We start from the raw sequence: 27798 nt of genomic DNA, 5'->3' as shown, positions 1-27798 counted from the left end.
GGTGACTGGGACTGGGTGGCTGGGACTGGGGACTGGGACTGGGACTGGGACTGGGACTGGGACTGGGACTGGGACTGGGACTGGGACTAGGACTGGGTAAGTGGGACAGAAGGACAGGACCACTGGAGACAGATCAAGATTGTTAATTATACTAAACAAAAATATAAACGCAACATGTAAAGTGTTGGTCCCATGTTTCATGAGCTGAGATAAAAGGTCCCAGAAATGTTTCATATGCATGAAAAGTTTATTTCTCTCGAATTCTTTGCACAAATTTGTTTACATCCCTGTTAGTGAGCATTTCTCCTTTGCCAAGATAATCACAGGTGTGGCATATCAAGAAGCTGATAAAACAGCATGATCATTACACAGGTGCACCTTGTGCTGGGGACAATAAAAGACCACTCTAAAATGTGCAGTTTTGTCACACAGCACAATGCCACTGATGTCATAAGTATTTAGGGAGCGTGCTGACTCCAGGAATGTCCACCAGAGCTGTTGCCGAAGAATTTAATGTTCATTTCTCTACCATAAGCCACCTCCAACGTCGTTTTAGAGAACTTGGGAGTGTGTCCAACCAGCCTCACAACCTCAGACCACTTGCAACCACACCAATCCAGGACCTCCACATCGAGATTATTCACCTGCGGGATTGTCTGAGACCAGCCACCTGGACAGCTGATGAAACTGAGGAGTATTTCTGTCAGTAATAAAGCTCTTTTATGGGGAAAAACTCATTCTGATTAGCTGGGCCTGGCTCCCAAGTGGATGGCACTATGCTGTTCATGTTTCCTGGTTGATGGGAACTGTGTCAGAGGAAGGGACTAAATAAAGGTTATTCCAGTGACCTAGAGGATGGACATGGGTTTTAAGTTGTCTTCTGCATTATGGAGACAATGATTTAAAGCCTCACTTTTCCTTACTTACACGGAGTGTACCAAACATTAAGAACACCTTTCTAATATTGAGTTGCACCCCTCCATTTGCCCTCAGAACAACCTCAATTTGTCAGGGCATGGACTCTACAAGGTGCTGAAAGCGTTCCACAGGGATGCTGGTCCATGTTGACAACAAAGCTTCCTACAGTTGTATCAAGTTGGCTAAATGTCCTTTGGTTGGTGGACCATTCTTGATACACACGGGAAACTGTTGTGCCTGAAAAACCCAGCAACGATGCAGTTCTTGACACACTCAAACTGATGCGCCTGGCACCAACTACCATACACTATTCAAAGGCATTTAAATATTTTGTCTTACCTATTCACTCTCTGAATGGTACACATACACAGTCCATGTCTCAGTTGTCTCAAGGCTTAAAATTGTTTCTTTAACTTGTCTCCTCCCCTTCATCTACTCTTGAAGTGGATTTAAAAGGTGGCTTCAATAAGGGATCATATCTTTCACCTAGATTCACTTGGTCAGTCTATGTCATGGAAAGAGCAGGTGCTCTTAATATTTTGTATACTCACTGTACATTACACTAAAATGGCGTGATCTGGACATTTTTCTTATGTCTTTCATGTCTGGAACTGGTTTACCTGAATCAAATGCGGTATGATGACACATTATGTGTTTGTTTATCAGATAGTGCCAACTGACGTTGTTTATGACGGAGAGGATGAGAGCAGCCATGTGGGGGCCCAGGGGTGTGGCGTTTCTAGTTTTAGCCTAGGCTGTCAGTCCACTTTTCCCCAGTGAATGAAGTGGACGGAGGTTTGCCAGAGATGCTTGTTATCCTGTGCAGATCCGATTGCGCAGCAGCTTATTTTAGCAGCACATTGACTGCATCCTGTTAACAGTATTCAGACAAACAGTCACCTCAAAGGAAGACGGCAGAGCACTTTGATGTAAACACAGATGTCCTTACTCCGGCCAGGCTAAAACAGTATATGTGTACTTCATGCTGATGTTTGTTCACAAACCTATGCCAAATGCCATTTATCATCTGTCCCACATGGGGATATCTGTGTTTTGTACCCTACTTAGTAATTACATCATAGCACTTAAAAGTTTGAAAGCTATTTTACATAGGTCAGTTTTATTTCACCTTTATTTATCCAGATACTACCCGTTAAGGTCAAGATACTTATTTTACAAGGGAGACCTGGCTAAGCAGGCAGCTCCAGTAAAAGCAGTCATGATGAGGACCTGATACGGGGAGAGGTGAATGAAGAAGGGACCTGATTTAAAGCATTTACTTAGAGTTCATCTGACTGTGTCCTCAGAGACCTGCAATAACAACCACAAAGTGGCACGGTACATTCAGTCAATGCCACAAACTCAATCAGAAGCTTGGAACACATAAAATATTGAATTCTTAAAAGCTTCTGGAATACGTCCTGAGATGAGCTAAATTGAGCCATTCACATATGTTATGTTACTTTGAGGATGGTGTTAGTCTATGTTCAGTAAGTGCTGCTGAGAGTGAAAAATGAAGCACTTGTAGTCATTATCAGGGAAATGTCATGTGACAGTTTCAAAGAAATAAGCAGAAAGAAGTTATGGCTCCCCCTGCTGGATATTACAATTGTACCATTCTCTTGCTACAGAACTTATTTTACATGTGATTTACACTAAGTTTGTGTCTCTGTGTGCGTGTGTCTATGCATGTGTGCGTCTATGCGTGTGTGTGTGGGCTGGTGGGTCTCTCTCCTCCCCAGAGTTGTTGGACACCAGAGCAGCGCGGCCCTTCTCCTTCTCCTTCAACACCAGTGACTACCGCATCCTGCTGATGGATCAGGACCAGGGCCGTCTCTACCTGGGCAGCCGGGAGTACCTGGTGGCCCTGGACATGCACAACGTCAACAAGGAGCCACTCATTGTAAGAAGAACACACATAAACACAACTCTCCTATATGAAAGTTTAATGTGGTGGTAAATGTGGTAGTTTAATGTGGTAGTTTAAAGCGGTAGTTTAGTGTGGTAGTAAATGTGGTAGTTTAATGTGGTAATTTAATGTGGTAGTAAAATGTGGTAGTTTAATGTGGTAGTTTAATGTGGTAGTAAAATGTGGTAGTTTAATGTGGTCATTTAATGTGGTAGTTTAATGGGGTAGTAAAATGTGGTAGTTTAATGTGGTAGTCAAATGTGGTAGTCAAATATGGTAGTTTCATGTGAAAGTTAAATGTGGTAGTAAAATGTGGTTGTAAAATATGGTAGTTTCATGTGGAAGTTAAATGTGGTAGTTTCATGTGGTAGTTTAATGTGGTAGTAAAATGTGGTAGTTTAATGTGGTAGTACAATGTGGTCGTTTAATGTGGTAGTTTAATATGGTAGTAAAATGTGGTAGTAAAATGTGGTAGTTGAATGTGGTAATTTAATGTGGTAATTTAATGTGGTAGTAAAGAGACCTCAAGTAAAATGCTATTTTACTGTGTGTGGTATCATTTTTAGCTTTGTGGTCTTTCCCTGACAGATCCATTGGCCAGCCTCTGACAAGAGAAAAGGGGAGTGTCGGATGACAGGAAAAGGAGGACAGGTGAGAATAACTTGTCTTTGTGAAAGACCCCTGGCCTCTCTCCTTACAGGATGAACTAATGATGTCCCACTTTCATGGGTCTATTTCACAGTTTTGAAAGAGATAGCCTTGTTTTTTTTCATTCAACAACAATTGATAACATTCCAATGTCTGTGTACACACACCAGGGTGAGTGTGCAAATTTTGTGCGTATGATAGAGCCATGGAACCGTACCCACCTGTACACCTGTGGGACCGGAGCCTACCAACCCATCTGCACCTTCATCAACAGAGGCTGGAAGGCAGAGGTGAAAGGTTCAATATGCCCAAAATCATTCTAAATGACATTCAACTGCAGCATATCTGTGTATATTTAGGCCCAGCAAGCTCCGGTTTACTAAACACTCTAGTACTCAAAACTAGGCCACAGATCTGAGCTCTATTTGTCTATATGCTTTTGTCATTTTATTACATTTGATTCTTATCTGGCTTTTCTGGTCCCTCTCTTTCCAGGATTATGTGTTCAGACTAGTTCCTGGATTTCTAGAATCAGGGAAGGGCAAATGTTCCTACGATCCTTTCCAGGAGAACATTGCTGCTCTTATCAGTACGTTTCACCTCACTTATGAATAAACTTAGTAGACTTCCCAAAACCGAAAACAACAGGTCCTCTCACTTTCACTTTTTCCTAACCTCTCCTCTCCACCTCTCCCCTCCTCTCTCTCCATCTCCTCTGCAGATGGGAATCTGTATGCAGGTGTTCATGTAGACTTCATGGGGACAGACCCAGCCCTCTTCAGGACCATGGGGGGCAGAACAGCAGTCAGGACAGAGCAGTATGACTCCAGGTGGCTCAATGGTGAGTTACTACACCTGAAAAAGAGCACCACTTTGTAAGGATGGACTACAAAAGAGGTGTTGTTTTATGGTCCTTCTAGCCGGATACATATATAAGAATAATTGGCAAACTGCTGGTAATGAATTCTGAGAACAACTGCACGTTTCTCTTTCTTTCATCACTCACACCTCTCTCTCTCTCTCTCTCTCTCTCTCTCTCTCTCTCTCTCTCTCTCTCTCTCTCTCTCTCTCTCTCTCTCTCTCTCTCTCTCTCTCTCTCTCTCTCTCTCTTTCTCTCTCTCTCTCTCTCTCTCTCTCTCTCTCTCTCTCTCTCTCTCTCTCTCTCTCTCTCTCTTTCTCTCTCTCTCTCTCTTCTCTCTCTCTCTCTCTCTCTCTCTCTCTCTCTCTCTCTCAGAGCCTGTGTTTATTCAGATTCAACAGATACCTGACAGTGCAGAGAGGAATGATGACAAACTCTACTTCTTCTTCCGCGAGAAGAGTTTGGATGCAGGGGGAGGGTCCAGCCCCAGTGTCCTGGCCAGAGTGGGACGAGTGTGTCTGGTGAGAGTTCAAATGTTCATACGCTCCTCCAGACAGTAACATATTCTGAATGGCAGTCATAGTGGATCATTTATGGCTCAATGCTTAGAGGTAAAAAATATGTATAATACCGTGATACACTTCCCTTAACTCTTTACCTTACCTTTATGTTACTTCCTTTCCTTCTCTTCCCTCATCCCAGGATGACGAAGGGGGTCAGAAGTCCCTGGTCAACAGATGGACCAGCTTCCTGAAAGCACGCCTCATCTGCTCTGTGATCGGAGAGGATGGGGTGGAGACCTCATTTGATGAACTGAGTGAGACAGACCTCAATGAAAGATTTACTAGATCATTAGTTATTATTAGTCTGTGGGTCTGAGTCTCTCATCTGCAGGAAGGTCATTTTCTGTCTTCCAGGGGATGTTTTCATCCAGCCCACGCAAGATGAACGCAACCCTGTGATCTATGCCCTGTTCACTACTGCTGGGTAAGGTCACCATTATATCCTTCTGACATCACCTTTTATACTTCCCCTTTCTCCATCCCCCTTCTGTCTATATCCTTCCTGCTGTCACTGCTTCCTGGTTTTGTACTTTCATATAGCAGCTGTAGGTTTACCTCTCTCCCCTTTCTCCACCCTCCTTCTGTCTATACCCTTCCTGCTGTCACTGCTTCCTGGTTTTGTACTTTCATATAGCAGCTGTAGGTTTACCTCTCTCCCCTTTCTCCACCCTCCTTCTGTCTATACCCTTCCTGCTGTCACTGCTTCCTGGTTTTGTACTTTCATATAGCAGCTTTAGGTTTACCTCTCTCCCCTTTCTCCATCCCCCTTCTGTCTATATCCTTCCTGCTGTCACTGCTTCCTGGTTTTGTACTTTCATATAGCAGCTTTAGGTTTACCTCTCTCCCCTTTCTCCATCCCCCTTCTGTCTATACCCTTCCTGCTGTCACTGCTTCGTGGTTTTGTACTTTCATATAGCGCTGTAGGTTTACCTCTCTCCCCTTTCTCCATCCCCCTTCTGTCTATACCCTTCCTGCTGTCACTGCTTCCTGGTTTTGTACTTTCATATAGCAGTTGTAGGTTTACCTTTCTCCTCTTTCCTGGTTGATGCTTACTGGATTCCTCATTCTCTCTTTCTCCCTTCTTTCTCTCCCAGCTCTGTGTTCAAGGGTTCAGCCGTCTGTGTGTACTGCATGGCTGACATCCGCAACGTCTTCAATGGACCCTTCTCCCACAAACATGGTCATAACTACCAGTGGACAGTTTACACGGGCAAGATTCCCTACCCTCGCCCTGGCACAGTAGGTTTAGACCTGTTACTCACTGCAACCAATCAATACATTACACACAAATTCAAGCGATTCTCACCTCTGTCGATTCATACAGTGTATTGCTTACTCTCTCTCTCTCTGTCTCTCTGTCTCTCTCTCTCTCTCTCTCTCTCTCTCTCTCTCTCTCTCTCTCTCTCTCTCTCTCTCTCTCTCTCTCTCTCTCTCTCTCTCTCTCTCTCTCTCTCTCTCTCTCTCTCTCTCTCTTCCAGTACACAGTACACTTCTCCTTCCTCCCCCTCTACTCTGTACGCCTCCAGCCATGGCTGACCTTCTTCTGTCAACTCCTTCTCTCTCTCTCCCTCCCACTCTCTCTCCCTCTCTTTCTCTTTTTGTTACTCAAGAATATACAACCCCTCTCTTACTCCCCCTAGTGTCCAGGAGGAACATTTACTCCAGGTATTCGTACCTCTAAGGACTTCTCAGACGAGGCAGTGAACTTTATGCGAGCCCATCCCCTCATGTACCACCCTGTGTACCCTATCCACCGTCGCCCCCTGGTGGTGAGGACTGGTGTGGACTACCGCTTCACAGCCCTGGTGGTGGACCAGGTGGACGCCGTAGACGGCCGATACGAGGTGCTCTTCCTGGGCACAGGTGAGAGGCTCTCCGTCCCAGGGCAATTGGCTGACTGAAGGACTTCATTGCTTGTTCGAATTTCACATTTTGTATTTTGTCCAAATTCTTGTTCCAGATCGTGGCACTGTCCAAAAGGTCATAGTTTTACCCAAAGACCCGAGCACCATGGAGGAGCTCACCCTGGAGGAAGTGGAGGTTTTCAGGGTATGCCTATAATGATTATCCAAATATTGTTTAAGTTATAGCAAAAGTCTCCAACCACTGTCCTTTGACATTCATTCAATGGTTGTGCTCTGTAGATCCTGATGTGAGACATTACATTTAATTACAGACACATGCTGCTGTCAAAACAATGAAGATATCATCTAAAAGGGTAATCTGAACTCTTGATTTCCTTTTATTTGTACCTTTTTGTCAGGGTTAGATCAGCTTTACTATTGCAGATAGATTGTGGCTTCTATCAACGTAAATGTCTGCCTCATTTCCAATCCCCCAAACTCTCTCTTTGTTAATAAACAGGAAATACTAGAGAGATATTGTTGATACTGACCTCTTGTTTTCATTGTCATTATAGCAACAGCTGTATGTGTCATCAGAGGCGGGGCTAACTCAGGTGTCTCTCCACCGCTGTGGGGTGTACGGGAGGGCCTGCTCCGACTGCTGTCTGGCACGGGACCCTTACTGCGCCTGGGATGGGGAGAGCTGCTCCGCTTTCACCCCCGCCACCAAGAGGTCAGGACCACAACACACACCGCAACACGTCATCTAGCAAATAACAGTGGAAGGGGTGTCATGATACATTATAAGTCTTCTTTACTGTGTCTGTACTTGAACCCTGCTCTCTCTCTCTGTTACCCAGGAGGAGCCGAAGGCAGGATGTGAAACATGGGGATCCACTGCGACAGTGCAGGGGCTTCAATGCCAAAGGTTTGTCAAGACACTTTCATCTTCAGAATTCAGAGTGACACACATTAAAATAATGTAATCATTTAAAAAATGTGCAAGGAACTGGCATTTCAAATAATCTCCCTCCTCCCTCCTCTGAACATCTTCCCCTCCTTCAGTGGAAAAGCGTCTGAGAGAGACAGTCCAATTTGGTGTGGAGGGGAGCAGTACATTTCTGGAGTGTCAGTCTCGTTCTCCTCAGGCCACAGTCAAGTGGCTCTATCAAAGGGGAGGAAGAAGGAAAGTGGTAAGGAAGAACATACAGGTTTCTATTTCTGCTCTTTGAAAAGCAACCAGTATTATTCAAATACCAAATTCAGATCACATTTACACTGAGTATACTAAACATTAGGAACACCTTCGTAATATTGAGATGCACCACCGCCACCCCATTTCAACAGTTATGTTAAGTTGGCTGGATGTCTTTTGGTTGGTTGGTGGTCCATTCTTGAAACCCACAGGAAACTGTAGAGTGTGAAAAACCCAGCAGCGTTGCAGTTGCAGACAATTGTGACATGGATTGTGTATGTGTGCCATTCAGAGGATGAATGGGTAAGACAAAATATTTAAGTGCCTTGAAATGGGGTATGCTAGTAGGTGCCAGGCGCAACAGTTTGAGTGTGTCAAGAACTGCAACGCTGCCAGGTTTTTCACGCTCAACAGGACTCTACAAAGTGTCAAAAACTTTCCACAGGGATGCTGGCCCATGTCCACAGTTGTGTCAAGTTGGCTGGATGTCCTTTGGGTGGTGGACCATTCCTGATACACACGGGAAACTGTTGAGCCTGAAAAATCCGGCAGTGTTGCAATTCTTGACACAAACTGGTGTGCCTGGCACCTACCACACCCCATTTAAAGGGACTTAAATATTTTGTCTTACCCATTCACCCTCTGAATGGCACCCATACACAATCCATGTCTCAATGCTTAAAAATCCTTATTTAACCCGTCTCCTCCCCTTCATCTACACTGTGGATTTAACAGATTTAAGTGACATCAATAAGGGATCATAGCTTTTCTCTGGATTCCTCTGGACAGTCTGTCATGGAAAGAGCAGGTGTTCTTAATGTTTGTACACTCAGAGTATATTGTAAGCTATTTTTTGGGGGGGGGGCAATTATATTATTTTCTACTAATATAATTGCTCACAGAGAGAGATTGATATCCGTTGTCTGCTCCTATGGACTGTGTGTATTAAGAATGGTTCACCAGCCAAAGGACATCCTGCCAACTTGTGGGCAGTGGTGGAAAAAGTACCCAATGGTCATACTTCACTAAAAGTAAAGATGCCTTCATAGAAAATGACTGAAGTAAAATTGAAAGTCGCCCAGTAAAATACTACTTGAGCAAAAGTCTAAAAGTATTTGGTTTTAAGTATTAAAAGTAAATGTAATTATTAAAATATACTTAAGTTTCAAAAGTAAAAGTATAAATCGTTTAAAATTCCCTATATTAAGCAAACCAGACTGCACCATTTAATTGTTTTTAATTTAATTTACAGAGAGCCATGGGCACACTCAGACATCCTTTACCAACGATGCATGTGTTTAGTGAGTCCGCCAGATCAGAGGCAGTAAGGATGACATGGGATGTTCTCTTGATAAGTGTGTGAATTGGACCATTTTCCTGTCCTGCTAAGCATTCAAAATGTAATGATTAAAAGTTGTAAAAAATATAAATAGTAATGTAAAGTACTGTACAGATACCCCAATGAACTACTTAAGTAGTACTTTCAAGTATTTTTAGTTAAGTACACAACTGACTGTGGGAAGCATTGGAGTCCACATGGACCAGCATCCCTGTGGAACTCTTTCGACACCTTGTAGAGGCCATGCCCCGATTAATTGAGGTTGTTCTGAAGGCAAAAGGGAGGTGCAACTCAATATTAGGAAGGTGTTCCTAATGTTTTGTTCACTCCGTGTATATCAACAAGTAATGGAAAATATCTATAAAGAGTCGTTCACTTTTGAAATACAAATGAGGCACATTTGGACCTTGTTCACACCTTCACTACCATAACACTCTCTCTCCCCCTCACTACAATAACACTCTCTCTCCCTCACTACAATAACACTCTCTCTCCCCCTCACTACAATAACACTCTCTCTCCCCCTCACTACAATAACACTCTCTCTCCCCCTCACTACAATAACACTCTCTCTCCCTCACTACCATAACACTCCCTCTCCCCTCACTACAATAACACTCTCTCTCCCTCACTACAATAACACTCTCTCTCCCCTCACTACAATAACACTCTCTCTCCCCCTCACTACCATAACACTCTCTCTCCCCCTCACTACAATAACACTCTATCTCCCCCTCACTACAATAACACTCTCTCTCCCCCTAACTACCATAACACTCTCTCCCCCTCACTACCATAACACTCTCTCTCCTCCTCACTACCACTCTCTCTCCCCCTCACTACAATAACACTCTCTCTCCCCCTCACTACAATAACACTCTCTCTCCCCTAACTACCATAACACTCTCTCCCCCTCACTACCATAACACTCTCTCTCCTCCTCATTACCACTCTCTCTCCCCCTCACTACAATAACACTCTTTCTCCCCCTCACTACCATAACACTCCCTCTCCCTCACTATCATTACATACTCTCTCCCCCTCACTACAATAACACTCTCTCTCCCCTAACTACCATAACACTCTCTCTCCTCCTCACTACCATAACACTCTCTCTCCTCCTCACTACCATAACACTCTCTCTCCCCCTCACTACCATAACACTCTCTCTCCTCCTCACTACCATAACACTCTCTCCCCCTCACTACAATAACACTCTCTCTCCTCCTCACTACCATAACACTCTCTCTCCCCCTCACTACCATAACACTCTCTCTCCTCCTCACTACCATAACACTCTCTCTCCCCCTAACTACCATTTTGATAACACTCTCTCTCCCCCTCACTACCATAACACTCTCTCTCCTCCTCACTACCACTCTCTCTCCCCCTCACTACAATAACACTCTCTCTCCCCCTAACTACCATAACACACTCTCCCCCTCACTACCATAACACTCTCTCTCCTCCTCACTACCACTCTCTCCCCCTCACTACAATAACACTCTTTCTCCCCCTCACTACCATAACACTCTCTCTCCTCCTCACTACCACTCTCTCTCCCCCTCACTACAATAACACTCTTTCTCCCCCTCACTACAATAACACTCTTACTCCCCCTCACCACCATAACACTCTCTCTACCTCACTACCATAACACTCTCTCTCTCCCTCACACCATAACACTCACTCCCCCTCACTACTATAACACTCTCTCCCCCTCATGACCATAACACTCTCTCCCCTCATGACCATAACACTCTCTCTCCCCCTCACTACAATAACACTCTCTCTCCCTCACTACAATAACACTCTCTCTCCCCTCACTACAATAACACTCTCTCCCCCTCACTACAATAACACTCTTACTCCCCCTCACCACCATAACACTCTCTCTACCTCACTACCATAACACTCTCTCTCCCCCTCACTATCATAACACTCTCTCTCTCCCTCACACCATAACACTCTCTCCCCCTCACTACTATAACACTCTCTCCCCCCTCATGACCATAACACTCTCTCCCCCTCATGACCATAACACTCTCTCTCCCCCTCACTACCATAACACTCTCTCTCTCCCTCATGACCATAACACTCTCTCTCCCCCTCACTACAATAACACTCTCTCCCCCTCACTACAATAACACTCTCTCTCCCCCTCACTACAATAACACTCTCTCTCCCCCTCACTACCATAACACTCTCTCTCCCCCTCACTACAATAACACTCTATCTCCCCCTCACTACAATAACACTCTCTCTCCCCTAACTACCATAACACTCTCTCCCCCTCACTACCATAACACTCTCTCTCCTCCTCACTACCACTCTCTCTCCCCCTCACTACAATAACACTCTCTCTCCCCCTCACTACAATAACACTCTCTCTCCCCCTCACTACCATAACACTCTCTCTCCTCCTCACTACCACTCTCTCTCCCCCTCACTACAATAACACTCTTTCTCCCCCTCACTACCATAACACTCCCTCTCCCTCACTATCATTACATACTCTCTCCCCCTCACTACAATAACACACTCTCTCCCCCTAACTACCATAACACTCTCTCTCCTCCTCACTACCATAACACTCTCTCTCCTCCTCACTACCATAACACTCTCTCTCCCCCTCACTACCATAACACTCTCTCTCCTCCTCACTACCATAACACTCTCTCCCCCTCACTACAATAACACTCTCTCTCCTCCTCACTACCATAACACTCTCTCTCTCCCCCTCACTACCATAACACTCTCTCTCCCCCTCACTACCATAACACTCTCTCTCCTCCTCACTACCACCCTCTCTCCCCCTCACTACAATAACACTCTCTCTCCCCCTAACTACCATAACACACTCTCCCCCTCACTACCATAACACTCTCTCTCCTCCTCACTACCACTCTCTCTCCCCCTCACTACAATAACACTCTTTCTCCCCCCTCACTACCATAACACTCTCTCTCCTCCTCACTACCACTCTTTCTCCCCCTCACTACAATAACACTCTTACTCCCCCCTCACCACCATAACACTCTCTCTACCTCACTACCATAACACTCTCTCTCCCCCTCACTATCATAACACTCTCTCTCTCCCTCACACCATAACACTCTCTCCCCCTCACTACTATAACACTCTCTCCCCCTCATGACCATAACACTCTCTCCCCTCATGACCATAACACTCTCTCTCCCCCTCACTACCATAACACTCTCTCTCTCCCTCATGACCATAACACTCTCTCTCCCCCTCACTATCATAACACTCTCTCTCTCCCTCACACCATAACACTCTCTCCCCCTCACTACTATAACACTCTCTCCCCCTCATGACCATAACACTCTCTCCCCCTCATGACCATAACACTCTCTCTCCCCCTCGCTACCATAACACTCTCTCTCTCCCTCATGACCATAACACTCTCTCCCCCTCATGACCATAACACTCTCTCTCCCCCTCACTACCATAAACACTCTCTCTCCCTCATGACCATAACACTCTCTCCCCCCTCACTACCATAACACTCTCTCTCTCCCTCATGAGCATAACACTCTCTCTCCCCCTCACTACCATAACACTCTCTCTCCCCGCTCACTACCATAACACTCTCTCTCCCCTCACTACCATAACAATCTCTCCCGCTCACTACCATAACACTCTCTCTCCTTACTACCATAACACTCTCTCCCTTACTACCATAACACTCTCTCTCCCCCTCACTACCATAACACTCTCTCTCCCCCTCACTACCATAACACTCTCTCTCCTCCTCACTACCACTCTCTCTCCCCCTCACTACAATAACACTCTCTCTCCCCCTCACTACAATAACACTCTCTCTCCCCCTAACTACCATAACACTCTCTCCCCCTCACTACCATAACACTCTCTCTCCTCCTCATTACCACTCTCTCTCCCCCTCACTACAATAACACTCTTTCTCCCCCTCACTACCATAACACTCCCTCTCCCTCACTATCATTACATACTCTCTCCCCCTCACTACAATAACACTCTCTCCCCCTAACTACCATAACACTCTCTCTCCTCCTCACTACCATAACACTCTCTCTCCTCCTCACTACCATAACACTCTCTCTCCCCCTCACTACCATAACACTCTCTCTCCTCCTCACTACCATAACACTCTCTCCCCCTCACTACAATAACACTCTCTCTCCTCCTCACTACCATAACACTCTCTCTCCCCCTCACTACCATAACACTCTCTCTCCTCCTCACTACCATAACACTCTCTCTCCCCCTAACTACCATAACACTCTCTCTCCCCCTCACTACCATAACACTCTCTCTCCTCCTCACTACCACTCTCTCTCCCCCTCACTACAATAACACTCTCTCTCCCCTAACTACCATAACACACTCTCCCCCTCACTACCATAACACTCTCTCTCCTCCTCACTACCACTCTCTCTCCCCCTCACTACAATAACACTCTTTCTCCCCCTCACTACCATAACACTCTCTCTCCTCCTCACTACCACTCTCTCTCCCCCTCACTACAATAACACTCTTTCTCCCCCTCACTACAATAACACTCTTACTCCCCCTCACCACCATAACACTCTCTCTACCTCACTACCATAACACTCTCTCTCTCCCTCACACCATAACACTCACTCCCCCTCACTACTATAACACTCTCTCCCCCTCATGACCATAACACTCTCTCCCCCTCATGACCATAACACTCTCTCTCCCCCTCACTACAATAACACTCTCTCTCCCTCACTACAATAACACTCTCTCTCCCCCTCACTACAATAACACTCTCTCCCCCTCACTACAATAACACTCTTACTCCCCCTCACCACCATAACACTCTCTCTACCTCACTACCATAACACTCTCTCTCCCCCTCACTATCATAACACTCTCTCTCTCCCTCACACCATAACACTCTCTCCCCCTCACTACTATAACACTCTCTCCCCCTCATGACCATAACACTCTCTCCCCCTCATGACCATAACACTCTCTCTCCCCCTCACTACCATAACACTCTCTCTCTCCCTCATGACCATAACACTCTCTCTCCCCCTCACTACAATAACACTCTCTCCCCCTCACTACAATAACACTCTCTCTCCCCCTCACTACAATAACACTCTCTCCCCCTCACTACCATAACACTCTCTCTCCCCCTCACTACAATAACACTCTATCTCCCCCTCACTACAATAACACTCTCTCTCCCCTAACTACCATAACACTCTCTCCCCCTCACTACCATAACACTCTCTCTCCTCCTCACTACCACTCTCTCTCCCCTCACTACAATAACACTCTCTCTCCCCCTCACTACAATAACACTCTCTCTCCCCCTCACTACCATAACACTCTCTCTCCTCCTCACTACCACTCTCTCTCCCCCTCACTACAATAACACTCTTTCTCCCCCTCACTACCATAACACTCCCTCTCCCTCACTATCATTACATACTCTCTCCCCCTCACTACAATAACACACTCTCTCCCCTAACTACCATAACACTCTCTCTCCTCCTCACTACCATAACACTCTCTCTCCTCCTCACTACCATAACACTCTCTCTCCCCCTCACTACCATAACACTCTCTCTCCTCCTCACTACCATAACACTCTCTCCCCCTCACTACAATAACACTCTCTCTCCTCCTCACTACCATAACACTCTCTCTCTCCCCCTCACTACCATAACACTCTCTCTCCCCCTCACTACCATAACACTCTCTCTCCTCCTCACTACCACCCTCTCTCCCCCTCACTACAATAACACTCTCTCTCCCCTAACTACCATAACACACTCTCCCCCTCACTACCATAACACTCTCTCTCCTCCTCACTACCACTCTCTCTCCCCCTCACTACAATAACACTCTTTCTCCCCCTCACTACCATAACACTCTCTCTCCTCCTCACTACCACTCTTTCTCCCCCTCACTACAATAACACTCTTACTCCCCCTCACCACCATAACACTCTCTCTACCTCACTACCATAACACTCTCTCTCCCCCTCACTATCATAACACTCTCTCTCTCCCTCACACCATAACACTCTCTCCCCCTCACTACTATAACACTCTCTCCCCCTCATGACCATAACACTCTCTCCCCCTCATGACCATAACACTCTCTCTCCCCCTCACTACCATAACACTCTCTCTCTCCCTCATGACCATAACACTCTCTCTCCCCCTCACTATCATAACACTCTCTCTCTCCCTCACACCATAACACTCTCTCCCCCTCACTACTATAACACTCTCTCCCCCTCATGACCATAACACTCTCTCCCCTCATGACCATAACACTCTCTCTCCCCCTCACTACCATAACACTCTCTCTCTCCCTCATGACCATAACACTCTCTCCCCCTCATGACCATAACACTCTCTCTCCCCCTCACTACCATAACACACTCTCTCTCCCTCATGACCATAACACTCTCTCCCCCTCACTACCATAACTCTCTCTCTCCCTCATGAGCATAACACTCTCTCTCCCCTCACTACCATAACAATCTCTCCCGCTCACTACCATAACACTCTCTCTCCCTCATGACCATAACTCTCTCCCCCTCACTACCATAACACTCTCTCTCCCGCTCACTACCATAACACTCTCTCCCTCACTACCATAACAATCTCTCCCGCTCACTACCATAACACTCTCTCTCCCTTACTACCATAACACTCTCTCCCTTACTACCATAACACTCTCTCTCCCCCTCACTACCATAACACTCTCTCTCCCCCTCACTACCATAACACTCTCTCCCCCTCACTACCATAACAATCTCTCCCGCTCACTACCATAACACTCTCTCTCCCTTACTACCATAACACTCTCTCCCTTACTACCATAACACTCTCTCTCCCCCTCACTACCATAACACTCTCTCTCCTTCACTACCATAACACTCTCTCCCCCTCACTACCATAACACTCTCTCTACCTCACTACCATAACACTCTCTCTCCCTCACTACCATAACACTCTCTCTCCCTCACTACCATAACACTCTCTCTCCCTCACTACCATAACACTCTCTCTCCCTCACTACTATAACACTCTCTCCTCCTCACTACCATAACACTCTCTCTCCCCCTCATTACCATAACACTCTCTCTCCCCCCTACCCCTCAGCTCAACCGCGACAGAGAGTATCTGAAGACACCCCAGGGAATCCTTCTGAAGTCTCTCAGCCAATCAGACGCTGGTCTGTACCATTGCCTGTCCACGGAGAACAACTTCAAACACACGGTGGCCCGTGTGGCGCTGCGCATCCTGGACCGAGACATCGTGGTGGCCCTCACCTCCCCTGACGATGACCCCATGACCTCCAACAGCCCTCCCAATGGGCGGGGGGGACAACATGACGCTCAGCAGCCGAAGCACCCCCCAACCCTCCCTCTCACAGACACCACATCCCAGCCAGAAATCAAGTTGATCCACCAGTACTGTCAGTCTTACTGGGAGCAGCTAGGGCTCAAGCAGCAGAAGCCCAAACGCACCTCCAGGAGACACACAGAGAGCCAGGAAACCCAAGGCAGATAGAGGACTGGACTTCTCCAACACTAGCCAGCCAGAAGACTCCACATGATAGACTAGAGATTCATGTTTGACACCAAACATGAGCTTTGTCTCCCTTTGTATGGTGGTGGTGACACCCTCACACAACCCAGTATCTCAGTATAGAAATGTAATATATTGATATGTGTATATATCATGTGATAATAATAGATCCGTGGTTTATTCATGTATAATAATTCAAAAGCGTTTGTCTTTGCATTCTTTATTCAGTTTGGAAATGTGTACATCTTATTGTTCAACATTGAGAGATAGTAATTGTATGGTATGATGTATGTATTTGTCTACTAAAACCATTTGTGATGTCGTAATTGTGGTGACTCTTGCGCTCTCTAACGCCTTTGTGACCTATGTTTGTTTATATTTGCACAAAACACACAATATCTACATGTAGAAGATTAAGACGGGAAATCACGTGTGCAGAATATTAGTTATAATACTACATTCCAGTAATATCACATATTTGAATGGGAACAGGTAGAAAGAAGACTGTGTGTAGAAGACCTCACCATCTTTTAGAATGATATTGAGCAACATACTGTAATGTAATGTACATACTCAGCATGAGTCCTACACTGGAAACGTTCAAACGACAGATATAAAAAGATATGTTATCCCATCTAACCTTCTCTGTCCTACGTTCTGTTGATTTATTTAACCTTTGGGCCTTTCACACAATCCTTATCTGTAGCATTCTTCAGGTGTACATTTTCCATGTGTAAGGGCTAGATTCAATCCATAGCGCTGAAGATCCGCACTACGGCGCAATTGACATTTAAAGGCATTGTTCCAGCATTCACGGTAAGATAAAAATCTGCGGTAGAGCATGGATCTTCAGCGCTGCAGACTGAATCTAGGCCTAAATCTAACTGGATCAACCTAACTTTGAAGTCCATGGTTACAGAGTGGAAAATGATACAGTACGGAATGCACTTATCAGTCGTCCCATTCATCATCATCTTCATCATCATACCCTCCTTCTTCATCACCTTCATCTGAAACAGAAGAGAGGAATGAATATCTGTTATGCAGAGATTCATTTTAAGATTCAAGAGGACATTTGTTTTAATTTACACATTTGTAGAATGAATGAATGAAAGATTAGGATGAGAAGGTGTTCACCAGAGGAGTGAATGACTTTACTCCTCTTCTGCATGACCATCATCAGAGCTCCTACGATACCCTCTGAGTCTTCCTGGGCAGGCGGAGGTGGCTCAGGACTGTCTGTGACCTGGGACACACAAAAGGTCAAAGGTCAATGATAATGTAAACTGAAATATGTAGACTTCAATCTCACTGACAAAGACAATTTTGTATTTGAACAAGTTGGGTTTACGTTTTTGAGCTTCCTTCCCAGGCGGATCTGATCCAGCAGAGCTCCTCTTCCACCTCCACCTCCACCTCCACCTCCACCTCCACCTCCACCTCCACCTCCACCTGAAGATGCAGGAGCAGGTGGTGGGGGACCTTTACAGGGGGGAGGAGGAGGAAAGTCTCCAGAGCTCTGGGCTGGGGGAGGCGGGGGAGGAGGAGGTGGAGGAGGTGCTGGGCCTCCTCGACTGGGGGTGGATGGAGCAGGAGGAGGAGGTGCAGGCATGGAGAGATGGTGACCAGGGGGAAGGGGAGGTGGAAGAGAACTATGGGACACAGAGGGTGGAGGTGGTGGGAGTCCACCTCGGCCGCTTAACGGGGGTGGAGGTGGCAGGGCTCCACGTGAAGGAGGGGGCTGGGAGGGGGGCGGGCCACGCCCTGGCTGTCCTGGGACAGGGGGCAGGGGGCCAGAGCGACCTCCCCGTGGAGGAGGAGGGGCAGGAGGGGAGGAACAGCTCCCTGGTACTGGGGGGAGAGGACCCTGCCTACCAGGCGGAGGGTGAGGAGGCCCAGGACCTATATGAAATGGGATGAAAAAACAGCAACATTTTGGATTACAAAAATAGTTTTACATTTAGTAGTAAAATTATATAACAGAGTACACCAGAACAGTAGCCTACAGTGAAGTAAAATTCAATACATCCACTGAAGTGATGATGAACTTTAGACCAGTAGACAGACACTCAGAATGACACTCACCAGTGTTCATGGCCTTTTTGACTGCCTCCATGCCGCCTGAGTTCTCAATGACTTGTTGGATGAGTTGGGAGGTCTCCTCATCCTTCAGCTCAGCCTCACTGATCCCAGCACAGGACAGCAGCTTCTTCAGATCAGGGTCCAGGTTGTTGGGGTCCCAGCCCACATGACTCACATGTCTGAGGAGGGGAGGAGAGAGAGGAAGAGGAAAATGCACCTGAATGAGTGGCACACTTGGATACAATCCTGGATTTGTAAATTAAGCAAATTGAGGACAAACAATTTTATGACAAGTTTTTATTTAGTTAAATGTGTTGTGATAGATTATGAAGGCTTTATTTAACTGCCTGCGTATATGTGTGCACTTAGTATCCACTCACTTGAACCCACTGGGTGCTCCGATGTCTGCTTTGGAGAGTTTACTGCTCTTCTTCTTGTCCTTTTTCTTGTCCTTCTTTCCCTTACTGACAAAGGCAGGTACAGGTGTGACGGAGCGGTAGCGTGAAGCCTGGATGTCTGGGTTCTGGATGTCCATGGTGACCATGGAGGGAGAAGTGGGACTGCCAGGTCCTGCTTTACAATGGAAGTCTACATGTATAAGTCACACTATATGTCTCTCTTGGGTAAAGATATCTTGTCAGAGATGTGTAGTGTATATGTTTACAGTTTAGATATTGGGTCAGTTAGTTATTGTGCCCGAGGTAGATATATACTACTGTTCAACAGTTTGGGGTCACTTAGAAATGTATTTTTCTATTAAAGAAAAGCACATTTTTTTGTCCATTAAAATAACATATATGATGTTATTTTAATGGACAAAAAATGTGCTTTTCTTTTTTAAAAATTAAGAGATTTCTAAGTGACCCCAAACTGTTGAACGGTATATATTTAGTCATTTTTCAATTGAACCTTTATTTAAGTCAGTTAAGATCAAATTATTATTCACTATGACGGCTTACACCAGCCAAACCCTAACCAGGACAAGGCACTATGGGACTCCCGATCACGGCCAGTTGTGATACAGGCTGGGAATGAACCACGGTCTGTAGTGACGCCTCTAGCACTGCTGCGCCACTTGGGAGCCCAGGTATAACACATTCAATGGAATGAGGGATACTCACCTTTACCAGGAAGTGGAGGTCGTCCCCCTCCGTCTGTAAGTAAAACACACAGAATTAGTTCAGGGAGAATACAAGGGATTACTTCAGATAAAGGCCTCAGTGTAAATCAGTCTTACCACTGGAAGGCAGAGGGCGATGTTTCTTCTCTGACACTGTGAGAGGGAAGGAAGGAGGAACAAGAGGATGCCAGTTGATCTCATATCTACACATCTTCACCACAACCTTTACTTTGAAATGCCACAGCTACCCTCCATGGAACCACACATTACAATATATGTTATGTTTTATAGTGTCAGAGATATATTAGTTCAAATACAGTGCATTAGGAAAGTATTCAGACCCCTTCACTTTTTCCACATTTTGTTATGTTTGTCAGGATTTGGCCATGGTTGTTCCGGTTTTTGGTCACTAGATGCCCCCATTGTGCCTTTTGACCTTTTGTTTTCCCTTGATCCCCATTATTATTTGCACCTGTGCCTCGTTTCCCCTGATTGTATTTAAACCCTTTGTTTTCCTCAGTTCTTTGCTCTGTGTTTGTATGTTAGCACCCAGCCCTAGTACTCTGAGAACTCTTGTTGATCCCGGTGGACTCTCTTGTGGAATTCTGTTTTTTGTTCTTGTTTGTTTGTTTTTTGAGTATTTTTTTAGGCTTTTTGTGCTTTACCTTCCACCTTGTGGATTTACCTTTTTTTGTCTTGGAGGATTTCCTTTGTTCTTGTAGGATTCCTTTTGAGGTTGTGGAGTTACATGTTTTCCTGAAGAACTTCACTTTTTACTTCATTAAATACACCGTCTCAAGTACTGCTGTGTCTGCCTCATCTTCTGGGTTCTGCCGACTATTCGTGGCTCAGTTGGTTAAGTGACTGTTTCTCACTCCGGAGACCCGGGTTCGTAACCGGGTCCTGACAATGTTACAGCCTTATTCTAAAATTGATGAAATACTTTTTTTCCCTCATCAATCTGCACACAAAACCCCATAATGACAAAGTGAAAACAGGTTTTTTGAAATTGAGCTCAGGTGCATCCTGTTTCCATTGATCATCCTTGAGATGTTTCTACAACTTGATTGGAGTCCACCTGTGGTAAATTGAATTGATTGGACATAATTTGAAAAGGCACACACCTGTCTATATAAGGTCCCACAGTTGACAGTGCATGTCAGAGCAGAAACCAAGCCATGAGGTCGAATTAATTGTCTATAGAGCTCTGAGACAGGACTGTGTCGAGGCACAGATTTGGGGAAGGGTACCAAAACATTTCTGCAGCATTGAAGGTCCCCAAGATCACAGTGGCCTCCATCATTCTTAAATGGAAGAAGTTTGGAACCATCAAGACTCTTCCTACAGTTGGCCGCCCAGCCAAACTGAGAAATCGGGGGAGAAAGGCCTTGGTCAGCGAGGTGACCAAGAACCCGATGGTCACTCTGACAGAGCTCCAGAGCTCTTCTGTAGAGATGGGAGAACCTTCCAGAAGGACAACCATCCCTAAAGCACTCCACCAATCAGGCCTTTATGATAGAGTGGCCAGACGGAAGGCACGTGACAGCCACTTGGAGTTTGCCAAAAGGCACCTGAAGGACTCTTAGACCATGAAAAACAAGATTCTCTAGTCTGATGAAACCAAGATTGAACTCTTTGGCCTGAATGCCAAGCGTCACGTCTGGAGGAAACCAGGCACCGCTCATCACTTGGCCAATACCATCCCTACGGTGAAGTATGGTTGTGGTAGCATCATGCTGTGGGAATGTTTTTCAGCGACAGGGACTGGGAGACTAGGATCAAGGGAATAATAAACAGAGCAAAGTACAGAGAGATCCTTGATGAATAACTGTTCCAGAGCGCTCAGGCCCTCAGACTGGGGTGAAGGTTCACCTTCCAACAGGACAACGACCCTAATCACACAGCCAAGACAATGCAGGAGTGGCTTCGGGACAAGTCTCTGAATGTCCTTGTGTAGCCCAGCCAGAGCATGAAAATGGAGAGACCTGAAAATAGCTGTGCAGTGACACTCCCCATCCAACCTGACAGAGCTTGAGAGGATCTGCAGACAGTGATGGGAGAAACTCCCCAAATACAGGTGTGCCAAGCTTGTAGCGTCATACCCGATAAGACTCAGGACTGTAATCGCTGCCAAAGGTGCTTCAAAAAAGTACTGAGTGAAGGGTCTGAATACTTGTGTAAATGTATATTTCATTATTTTCTAAAAAACAGTTTTTGCATTGTCACTATGGGGTGTAGGTCTATGAGGATGTAGGTCTAAATACTTCCCAAATGCACTGTATGACTCAAATACAAACATCACCCCACTGGGCACACACTGGTTGAATCAACGTTGTTCACACATCATTTCAATGAAATTACATTGAACCAACATGGACTAGACGTTGAATTGACGTCTGTGCCTAGTGGGACAGTTCACCAGTAACCAACATGGAAAACATAGTAGCCTAATATACAGTCTGATGTCATGTCAATCCTATACCAAAAAACTCAACACAATTTTCTGTCTTTGATTCTATAACAAATGACCCTGACCTTGACGGTTTCTCTGGTTGATCTTCTCATCAACTGCACTAAGGAAGGTTTCAGCCTCCTGTTCATCTGCAAAGTTCAGCCCCACTTGGCAGTCCTGCATTGGATTGGAGAGAAACATTTGGATAGGCTCGTGAAAAGACAAAAGTAAAATCACTCATCTTAAGATTTACAGTCAAGCCATCATCATGAGTATCCAGGGCATATTAATGTAGAGGAAGATACGCTTGCTTACATCTGCAGCGAAGGTATGGAAGAATGGCCGGGCACAGTGATAGACCATTTGGTTATAGAGCTCCTGCTCCCAGATCAGCTGTCCTTTCTGGGAAAAGCCAACTGTTAATATAACTGAAAGGCCAACACTTCTTCAACTCATATCTTCATGGGAAACTTTTCAACAGTGGATCAACAAATGGTCCTTTTCTAGGCTGGGTTACTGTATATGCACTTTGTGACGTCTGTTGATGTACAAATGGCTTGTTAACTACATTTGATTGATTGATGAATATTTTCCATCATTGTGACTGACAGTGTATGTTCCTGTTACCTTGACATCGAAGAGGCGTATGAAGTAGGAACGGCGATGGTTGTCCTTGACGAAGCAGGCCACCCCAGTTTGCTGCAGGCTCCAGCAGGTGGGACTGTGGGGCAGGGCCATGTACAGTTGTGCTACGGTGGTGGACAGGGACTACACACACACACACGCGCACACGCAAGACATTTAATTATACTGAACATAAATATAAACGCAACATGCAACAATTTCAGAGATTTTACTGAGTTACAGTTCATATAGGGAAATCAGTCAGTTGAAATAAATTAATTAGGTCCTAATCTGTGGATTTCACAGGACTGGGAATACAGGTATGCATATGTTGGTCATAGATACCGTGGATCAGAGAACCAGTCAGTATCTGAAGTGACCACAATTTGCCTCATGCAGAGTGATACATCTCCTTCACATAGAGATGATCAGGCTGTTGATTGTGGCCTGTGGAATGTTGTCCCACTCCTCTTCAATGGCTGTGTGCGAAGTTGCTGGATATTGGCGGAACTACAACATGCTGTCATACACGTTGATCCAGAGCATCCCAAACATGCTCAATGGAGGACATGTCTGTTGAGTATGCAGGCCATGGATGAACTGGGACATTTTCAGCTTCCAGGAATTGTGTACAGATCCTTGCGACGTGGGGCTGTGCATTATCATGCCGAAACATGAGGTGATTGCGGCTGATGAATGGCATGACAATGGGCCTCAGGGTCTCATCACGGTATCTCTGTGCATTCAAATTGCCATTGATAAAATGCAATTGTGTTTGTTGTCCGTAGCTTATGCCTCCCATACCATAACGCCACTGCCACCATGGGGCACTCTGTTCACAATGTTGACATCAGCAAACTGCTTGCCCTCACAATGCCATACACGCGGTTGGATGTACTGTGTAATAATCAGCTTCTTGATATGCCACTCCTGTCAGGTGGATGGATTATCTTGGCAAACTAGAAATGCTCACCAACGGATGTAAACAAAAATGCAAAAAACATTTTTTTTGAAGGAAATACATTTTTTGTGCATATGGAACATTTCTGGGAACTTTTATTTCAGTTCATGAAACATGGGCCCAACACTTGACAGGTGGCTTTTATATTTTTGTTCAGTGTAGTTTATAAGTATGTTGGCTCTAGATAAGTGCACATCAGAAAAGTGCAAACTCTATTCAAGTGAATTCAAATACATACTTGTTCTACTTACTGTAGTGTGTGTGTGTGTGTTCAGGTTAAGTTCAAACATTCAGGACAATCGGAAGTCTTTATCCGGAATGGACTGTACCAGTCCAACAGAAAGTGTCTGACATCTGTCAGACCTAAGTTACCTGTGATGAGTGCTTTAAGCAGCAGATACTCAGTGGTTTGGAAAGTTCTTGAGTAGTTTTCATAGCAAAGACCTGTCCCCAATAATGACATCACATTCTCTGTGGTAGGAATAATATTTAGTTAGACTTGTCAACTACCACTGCAGGCTTAGGCCTACCTCAGAAACCAGGAAGTTGGTATGTCAAAAGAAAGCAGACTGCACATACACTGAGCATACAAAACATTAAGAACACCTTTCTAATGCCTTCAGAACATCCTAAAAGTGTCAGGGCATGGACTCTACAAGGTGTTGAAAGCATTCCACAGGGATGCTGGCCCATGTTGACTCCAATGCTTCCCACAGTTGTGTCAAGTTGGCTGGATGTCCTTATGTTGGTGGACCATTCTTGATACACACAGGGAACTGTTGAGCGTGAAAAACCCGGCAGCGTTGCAATTCTTTACACAAACTGGTGCGCCTGGCACCTACTACCATACCCCGTTCAAAGGCAATTAAATCTTTTGTCTTGCCCATTCACCCTCTGAATGGAACACGTACAAAATCCATGTCTCAATTGTCTCAAGGCTTAAAAATCATTCTTTAACCTGTTTCCTCCCCTTTACCTACACTGATTGAAATGAATTTAACAAGTGACATCAATAAGGGATCATAGCTTTCACCCTGTCAGTCTGTCATGGAGAAGGTGTTCTCAGTGGTGGAAAAAGTACCCAATTTTCATACTTGAGTAAAAGTAAAATACTGAAAATGACAAGTAAAAGTGAAAGTCCCCTAGTGAAATACTAACTGAGTAGAAGTCTAAAAGTATTTGGTTTTAAATGTACTTAAGTCTCATAAGTAAAAGTATAAATGATTTAAAATGTCTTATTTTAAGCAAAACAGATGACACGATTTTCTTGTGGGCAAAGTTCAACACTCAGACACAATTAACAAACAAAGCATTTGTGTTTAGTGAGACTGCCAGATCAGAGGCAGTAGGGATGACCGGGGATGTTCTCTTGATAAGTGCGTGAATTAGACAATTTTCCTGTCCAGCTAAGCGTTCCAAATGTAATGAGTACTTTTGGGTGTCAGGGAAAACGTAAGGAGTAAAAAGTACATTCATTTATTTTGTTAAAAGTAAAAGTAAAAGTTGCCAAAAATATAAATAGTAAAGTAAAATACAGATACCCATAAAAGCTACTTAAGTAGTACTTAAAAGTATTTTTACTTTTAACTCTCAAGTGGCGCAGTGGTCTAAGGCACTGCATCACAGTGATAGAGGTGTCACTACAGACCCTGGTTCAGTGGTCTAAGGCACTGCATCACAGTGATAGAGGTGTCACTACAGACCCTGGTTCAGTGGTCTAAGGCACTGCATCTCAATGATAGAGGTGTCACTACAGACCCTGGTTCAGTGGTCTAAGGCACTGCATCACAGTGATAGAGGTGTCACTACAGACCCTGGTTCAGTGGTCTAAGGCACTGCATCTCAATGATAGAGGTGTCACTACAGACCCTGGTTCAGTGGTCTAAGGCACTGCATCTCAATGATAGAGGTTTCACTACAGACCCTGGTTCAGTGGTCTAAGGCACTGCATCACAGTGATAGAGGTGTCACTACAGACCCTGGTTCAGTGGTCTAAGGCACTGCATCACAGTGATAGAGGTGTCACTACAGACCCTGGTTCAGTGGTCTAAGGCACTGCATCTCAGTGATAGAGGTGTCACTACAGACCCTGGTTCAGTGGTCTAAGGCACTGCATCTAAGTGATAGAGGTGTCACTACAGACCCTGGTTCAGTGGTCTAAGGCACTGCATCACAGTGATAGAGGTGTCACTACAGACCCTGGTTCAGTGGTCTAAGGCACTGCATCTAAGTGATAGAGGTGTCACTACAGACCCTGGTTCAGTGGTCTAAGGCACTGCATCTAAGTGATAGAGGTGTCACTACAGACCCTGGTTCAGTGGTCTAAGGCACTGCATCACAGTGATAGAGGTGTCACTACAGACCCTGGTTCAGTGGTCTAAGGCACTGCATTTCAGTGATAGTGGTGTCACTACAGACCCTGGTTCAGTGGTCTAAGGCACTGCATCACAGTGATAGAGGTGTCACACCTTAGCTTGAACCAGGCTGTATCACACCTGGTCATGATTGGGAGTCCCTTAGGGTGGTGCACAATTGGTCATGATTGGGAGTCCCTTAGGGTGGTGCACAATTGGCCCAGCGTTGGCTGGTGTAGGCCGTCAGTGTAAATAAGAATTTTGTTCTTAACTGACTTGCCTAGTTAAATACAGGTAAAAATGAAACACTTTACACCACTGGGTGTTCTTAATGCTTTGTACACTGAGTGTACAAACTGCTGCCTCTAATTCTGTTACCAGAGGAAGTGGTTTACACCACAATTTCCTGTCATTCACTCATGCCTGTTTAAAAGTCAATGTGTAGAGACTCTTGGTGTACATGCAAAATGTTTAATTGTTTGAATTTCTAACAATAGATATTACTTTTAAAGTTGCCAAATATCTAGATGACATCTAATGAAATTGCCATGCACTAAATAAAACACATCAGAGCCACAGTTGAAGGGGTTAATTCAGTCATTTATATAAAAGTGAAACAATAATGACGAGACTGAAGCAGTGGCAACCATAAATTTGCCCAATCATATCTTACTGTATACATGGACCTTGTTAATACATTACATTTACATTTAAGTCATTTAGCAGACGCTCTTATCCAGAGCGACTTATATTTAAAACACAGAATATGCCAGAATAACCTTTATTTATTTGGTTGCTATTTAACACTTAGACATGTGCTACTACCGCACCAACCTGCCTAAAATATACCTACATACCAAATAGCCACACACCATCCAACCAGGTCTCCTCCATGCCAAACATCAACCAGATAGTTTCCTACATAGGCCTACCAAGTACCTACCATCCAAACACCAAGTCTCCTAGTCTACATACCAACCATCCCCTCCCCTCCCTCATTCCCAGGAAAGACTTACAGCACACCTCCTCCCCAGCAGGTCTTCCAGCCTCTCATTCTCCTGTGGGCTCAGCAGAGAGCTGGGACTGTACTCCTGAACTCCTTTAGACTTAGATCCCCGACTCATAGTCCCCTCTCAGAATATCTACTTCGTACCAAAACTGAGCTGAGCATTGACGTGCCTCTGTCCTCTTCCTCAAACAGGCACTGACTGTTACAATAACAAGTTGAAATGGTGCAGATGGTTTCTCTTCTGCCTTCTACAATGTGTTACATGCACACCAAGATTCAGAGCAGGAAATGGACAACCACAATTTTTTTCCCCCTTTCTCTCGCTCATAATGCTG

The 27798-nt window shown here is 45.2% G+C and overlaps 2 protein-coding genes across 5 annotated transcripts in view; one reads left to right on the top strand and one right to left on the bottom strand.

Annotated features, from left to right (window-relative positions):
- Positions 1-17187, top strand: part of sema3ga (sema domain, immunoglobulin domain (Ig), short basic domain, secreted, (semaphorin) 3Ga) — a 21664-nt gene extending 4477 nt beyond the window's left edge. For all 3 annotated transcript variants that reach the window (XM_046344188.1, XM_046344187.1, XM_046344186.1), the window contains exons 3-18: positions 2661-2821; positions 3416-3478; positions 3646-3765; positions 3971-4064; positions 4197-4316; positions 4710-4855; positions 5037-5151; positions 5252-5321; positions 5992-6136; positions 6538-6760; positions 6858-6946; positions 7074-7115; positions 7317-7474; positions 7602-7669; positions 7807-7934; positions 16433-17187. In XM_046344188.1, coding sequence (XP_046200144.1) covers positions 2661-2821; positions 3416-3478; positions 3646-3765; positions 3971-4064; positions 4197-4316; positions 4710-4855; positions 5037-5151; positions 5252-5321; positions 5992-6136; positions 6538-6760; positions 6858-6946; positions 7074-7115; positions 7317-7474; positions 7602-7669; positions 7807-7934; positions 16433-16843 — 2153 coding nt within the window. In that variant the 3' untranslated portion in view covers positions 16844-17187. The remainder of the gene's footprint in view (positions 1-2660; positions 2822-3415; positions 3479-3645; positions 3766-3970; positions 4065-4196; positions 4317-4709; positions 4856-5036; positions 5152-5251; positions 5322-5991; positions 6137-6537; positions 6761-6857; positions 6947-7073; positions 7116-7316; positions 7475-7601; positions 7670-7806; positions 7935-16432) is intronic.
- Positions 17066-27703, bottom strand: LOC124032094 (wiskott-Aldrich syndrome protein-like). Of its 2 annotated transcripts, none has more exons than XM_046344189.1 (11): positions 27471-27703; positions 23143-23283; positions 22831-22917; positions 22599-22692; positions 20181-20216; positions 20065-20097; positions 19324-19516; positions 18947-19122; positions 18213-18763; positions 17999-18107; positions 17066-17871 (listed from the first exon to the last, which is right to left on the bottom strand). In XM_046344189.1, exons 1-11 carry the CDS (start codon positions 27576-27578, stop codon positions 17813-17815), a joined length of 1587 nt encoding a protein of 528 aa, XP_046200145.1. In that variant the 5' UTR covers positions 27579-27703; the 3' UTR covers positions 17066-17812. The 2 variants fall into 2 exon arrangements, with proteins under 2 accessions (XP_046200145.1, XP_046200146.1); XM_046344190.1 differs by having other exon boundaries at positions 19324-19513.
- Positions 27704-27798: the final 95 nt, after the last annotated feature.

This window comes from Oncorhynchus gorbuscha, linkage group LG03 (genome assembly GCF_021184085.1).
Source record: "Oncorhynchus gorbuscha isolate QuinsamMale2020 ecotype Even-year linkage group LG03, OgorEven_v1.0, whole genome shotgun sequence".
Classification (NCBI taxonomy): Eukaryota; Metazoa; Chordata; class Actinopteri; order Salmoniformes; family Salmonidae; genus Oncorhynchus; species Oncorhynchus gorbuscha.
Note: the sequence above shows the minus strand (reverse complement) of the source record. Positions and strands in the feature narration are given on the sequence as shown.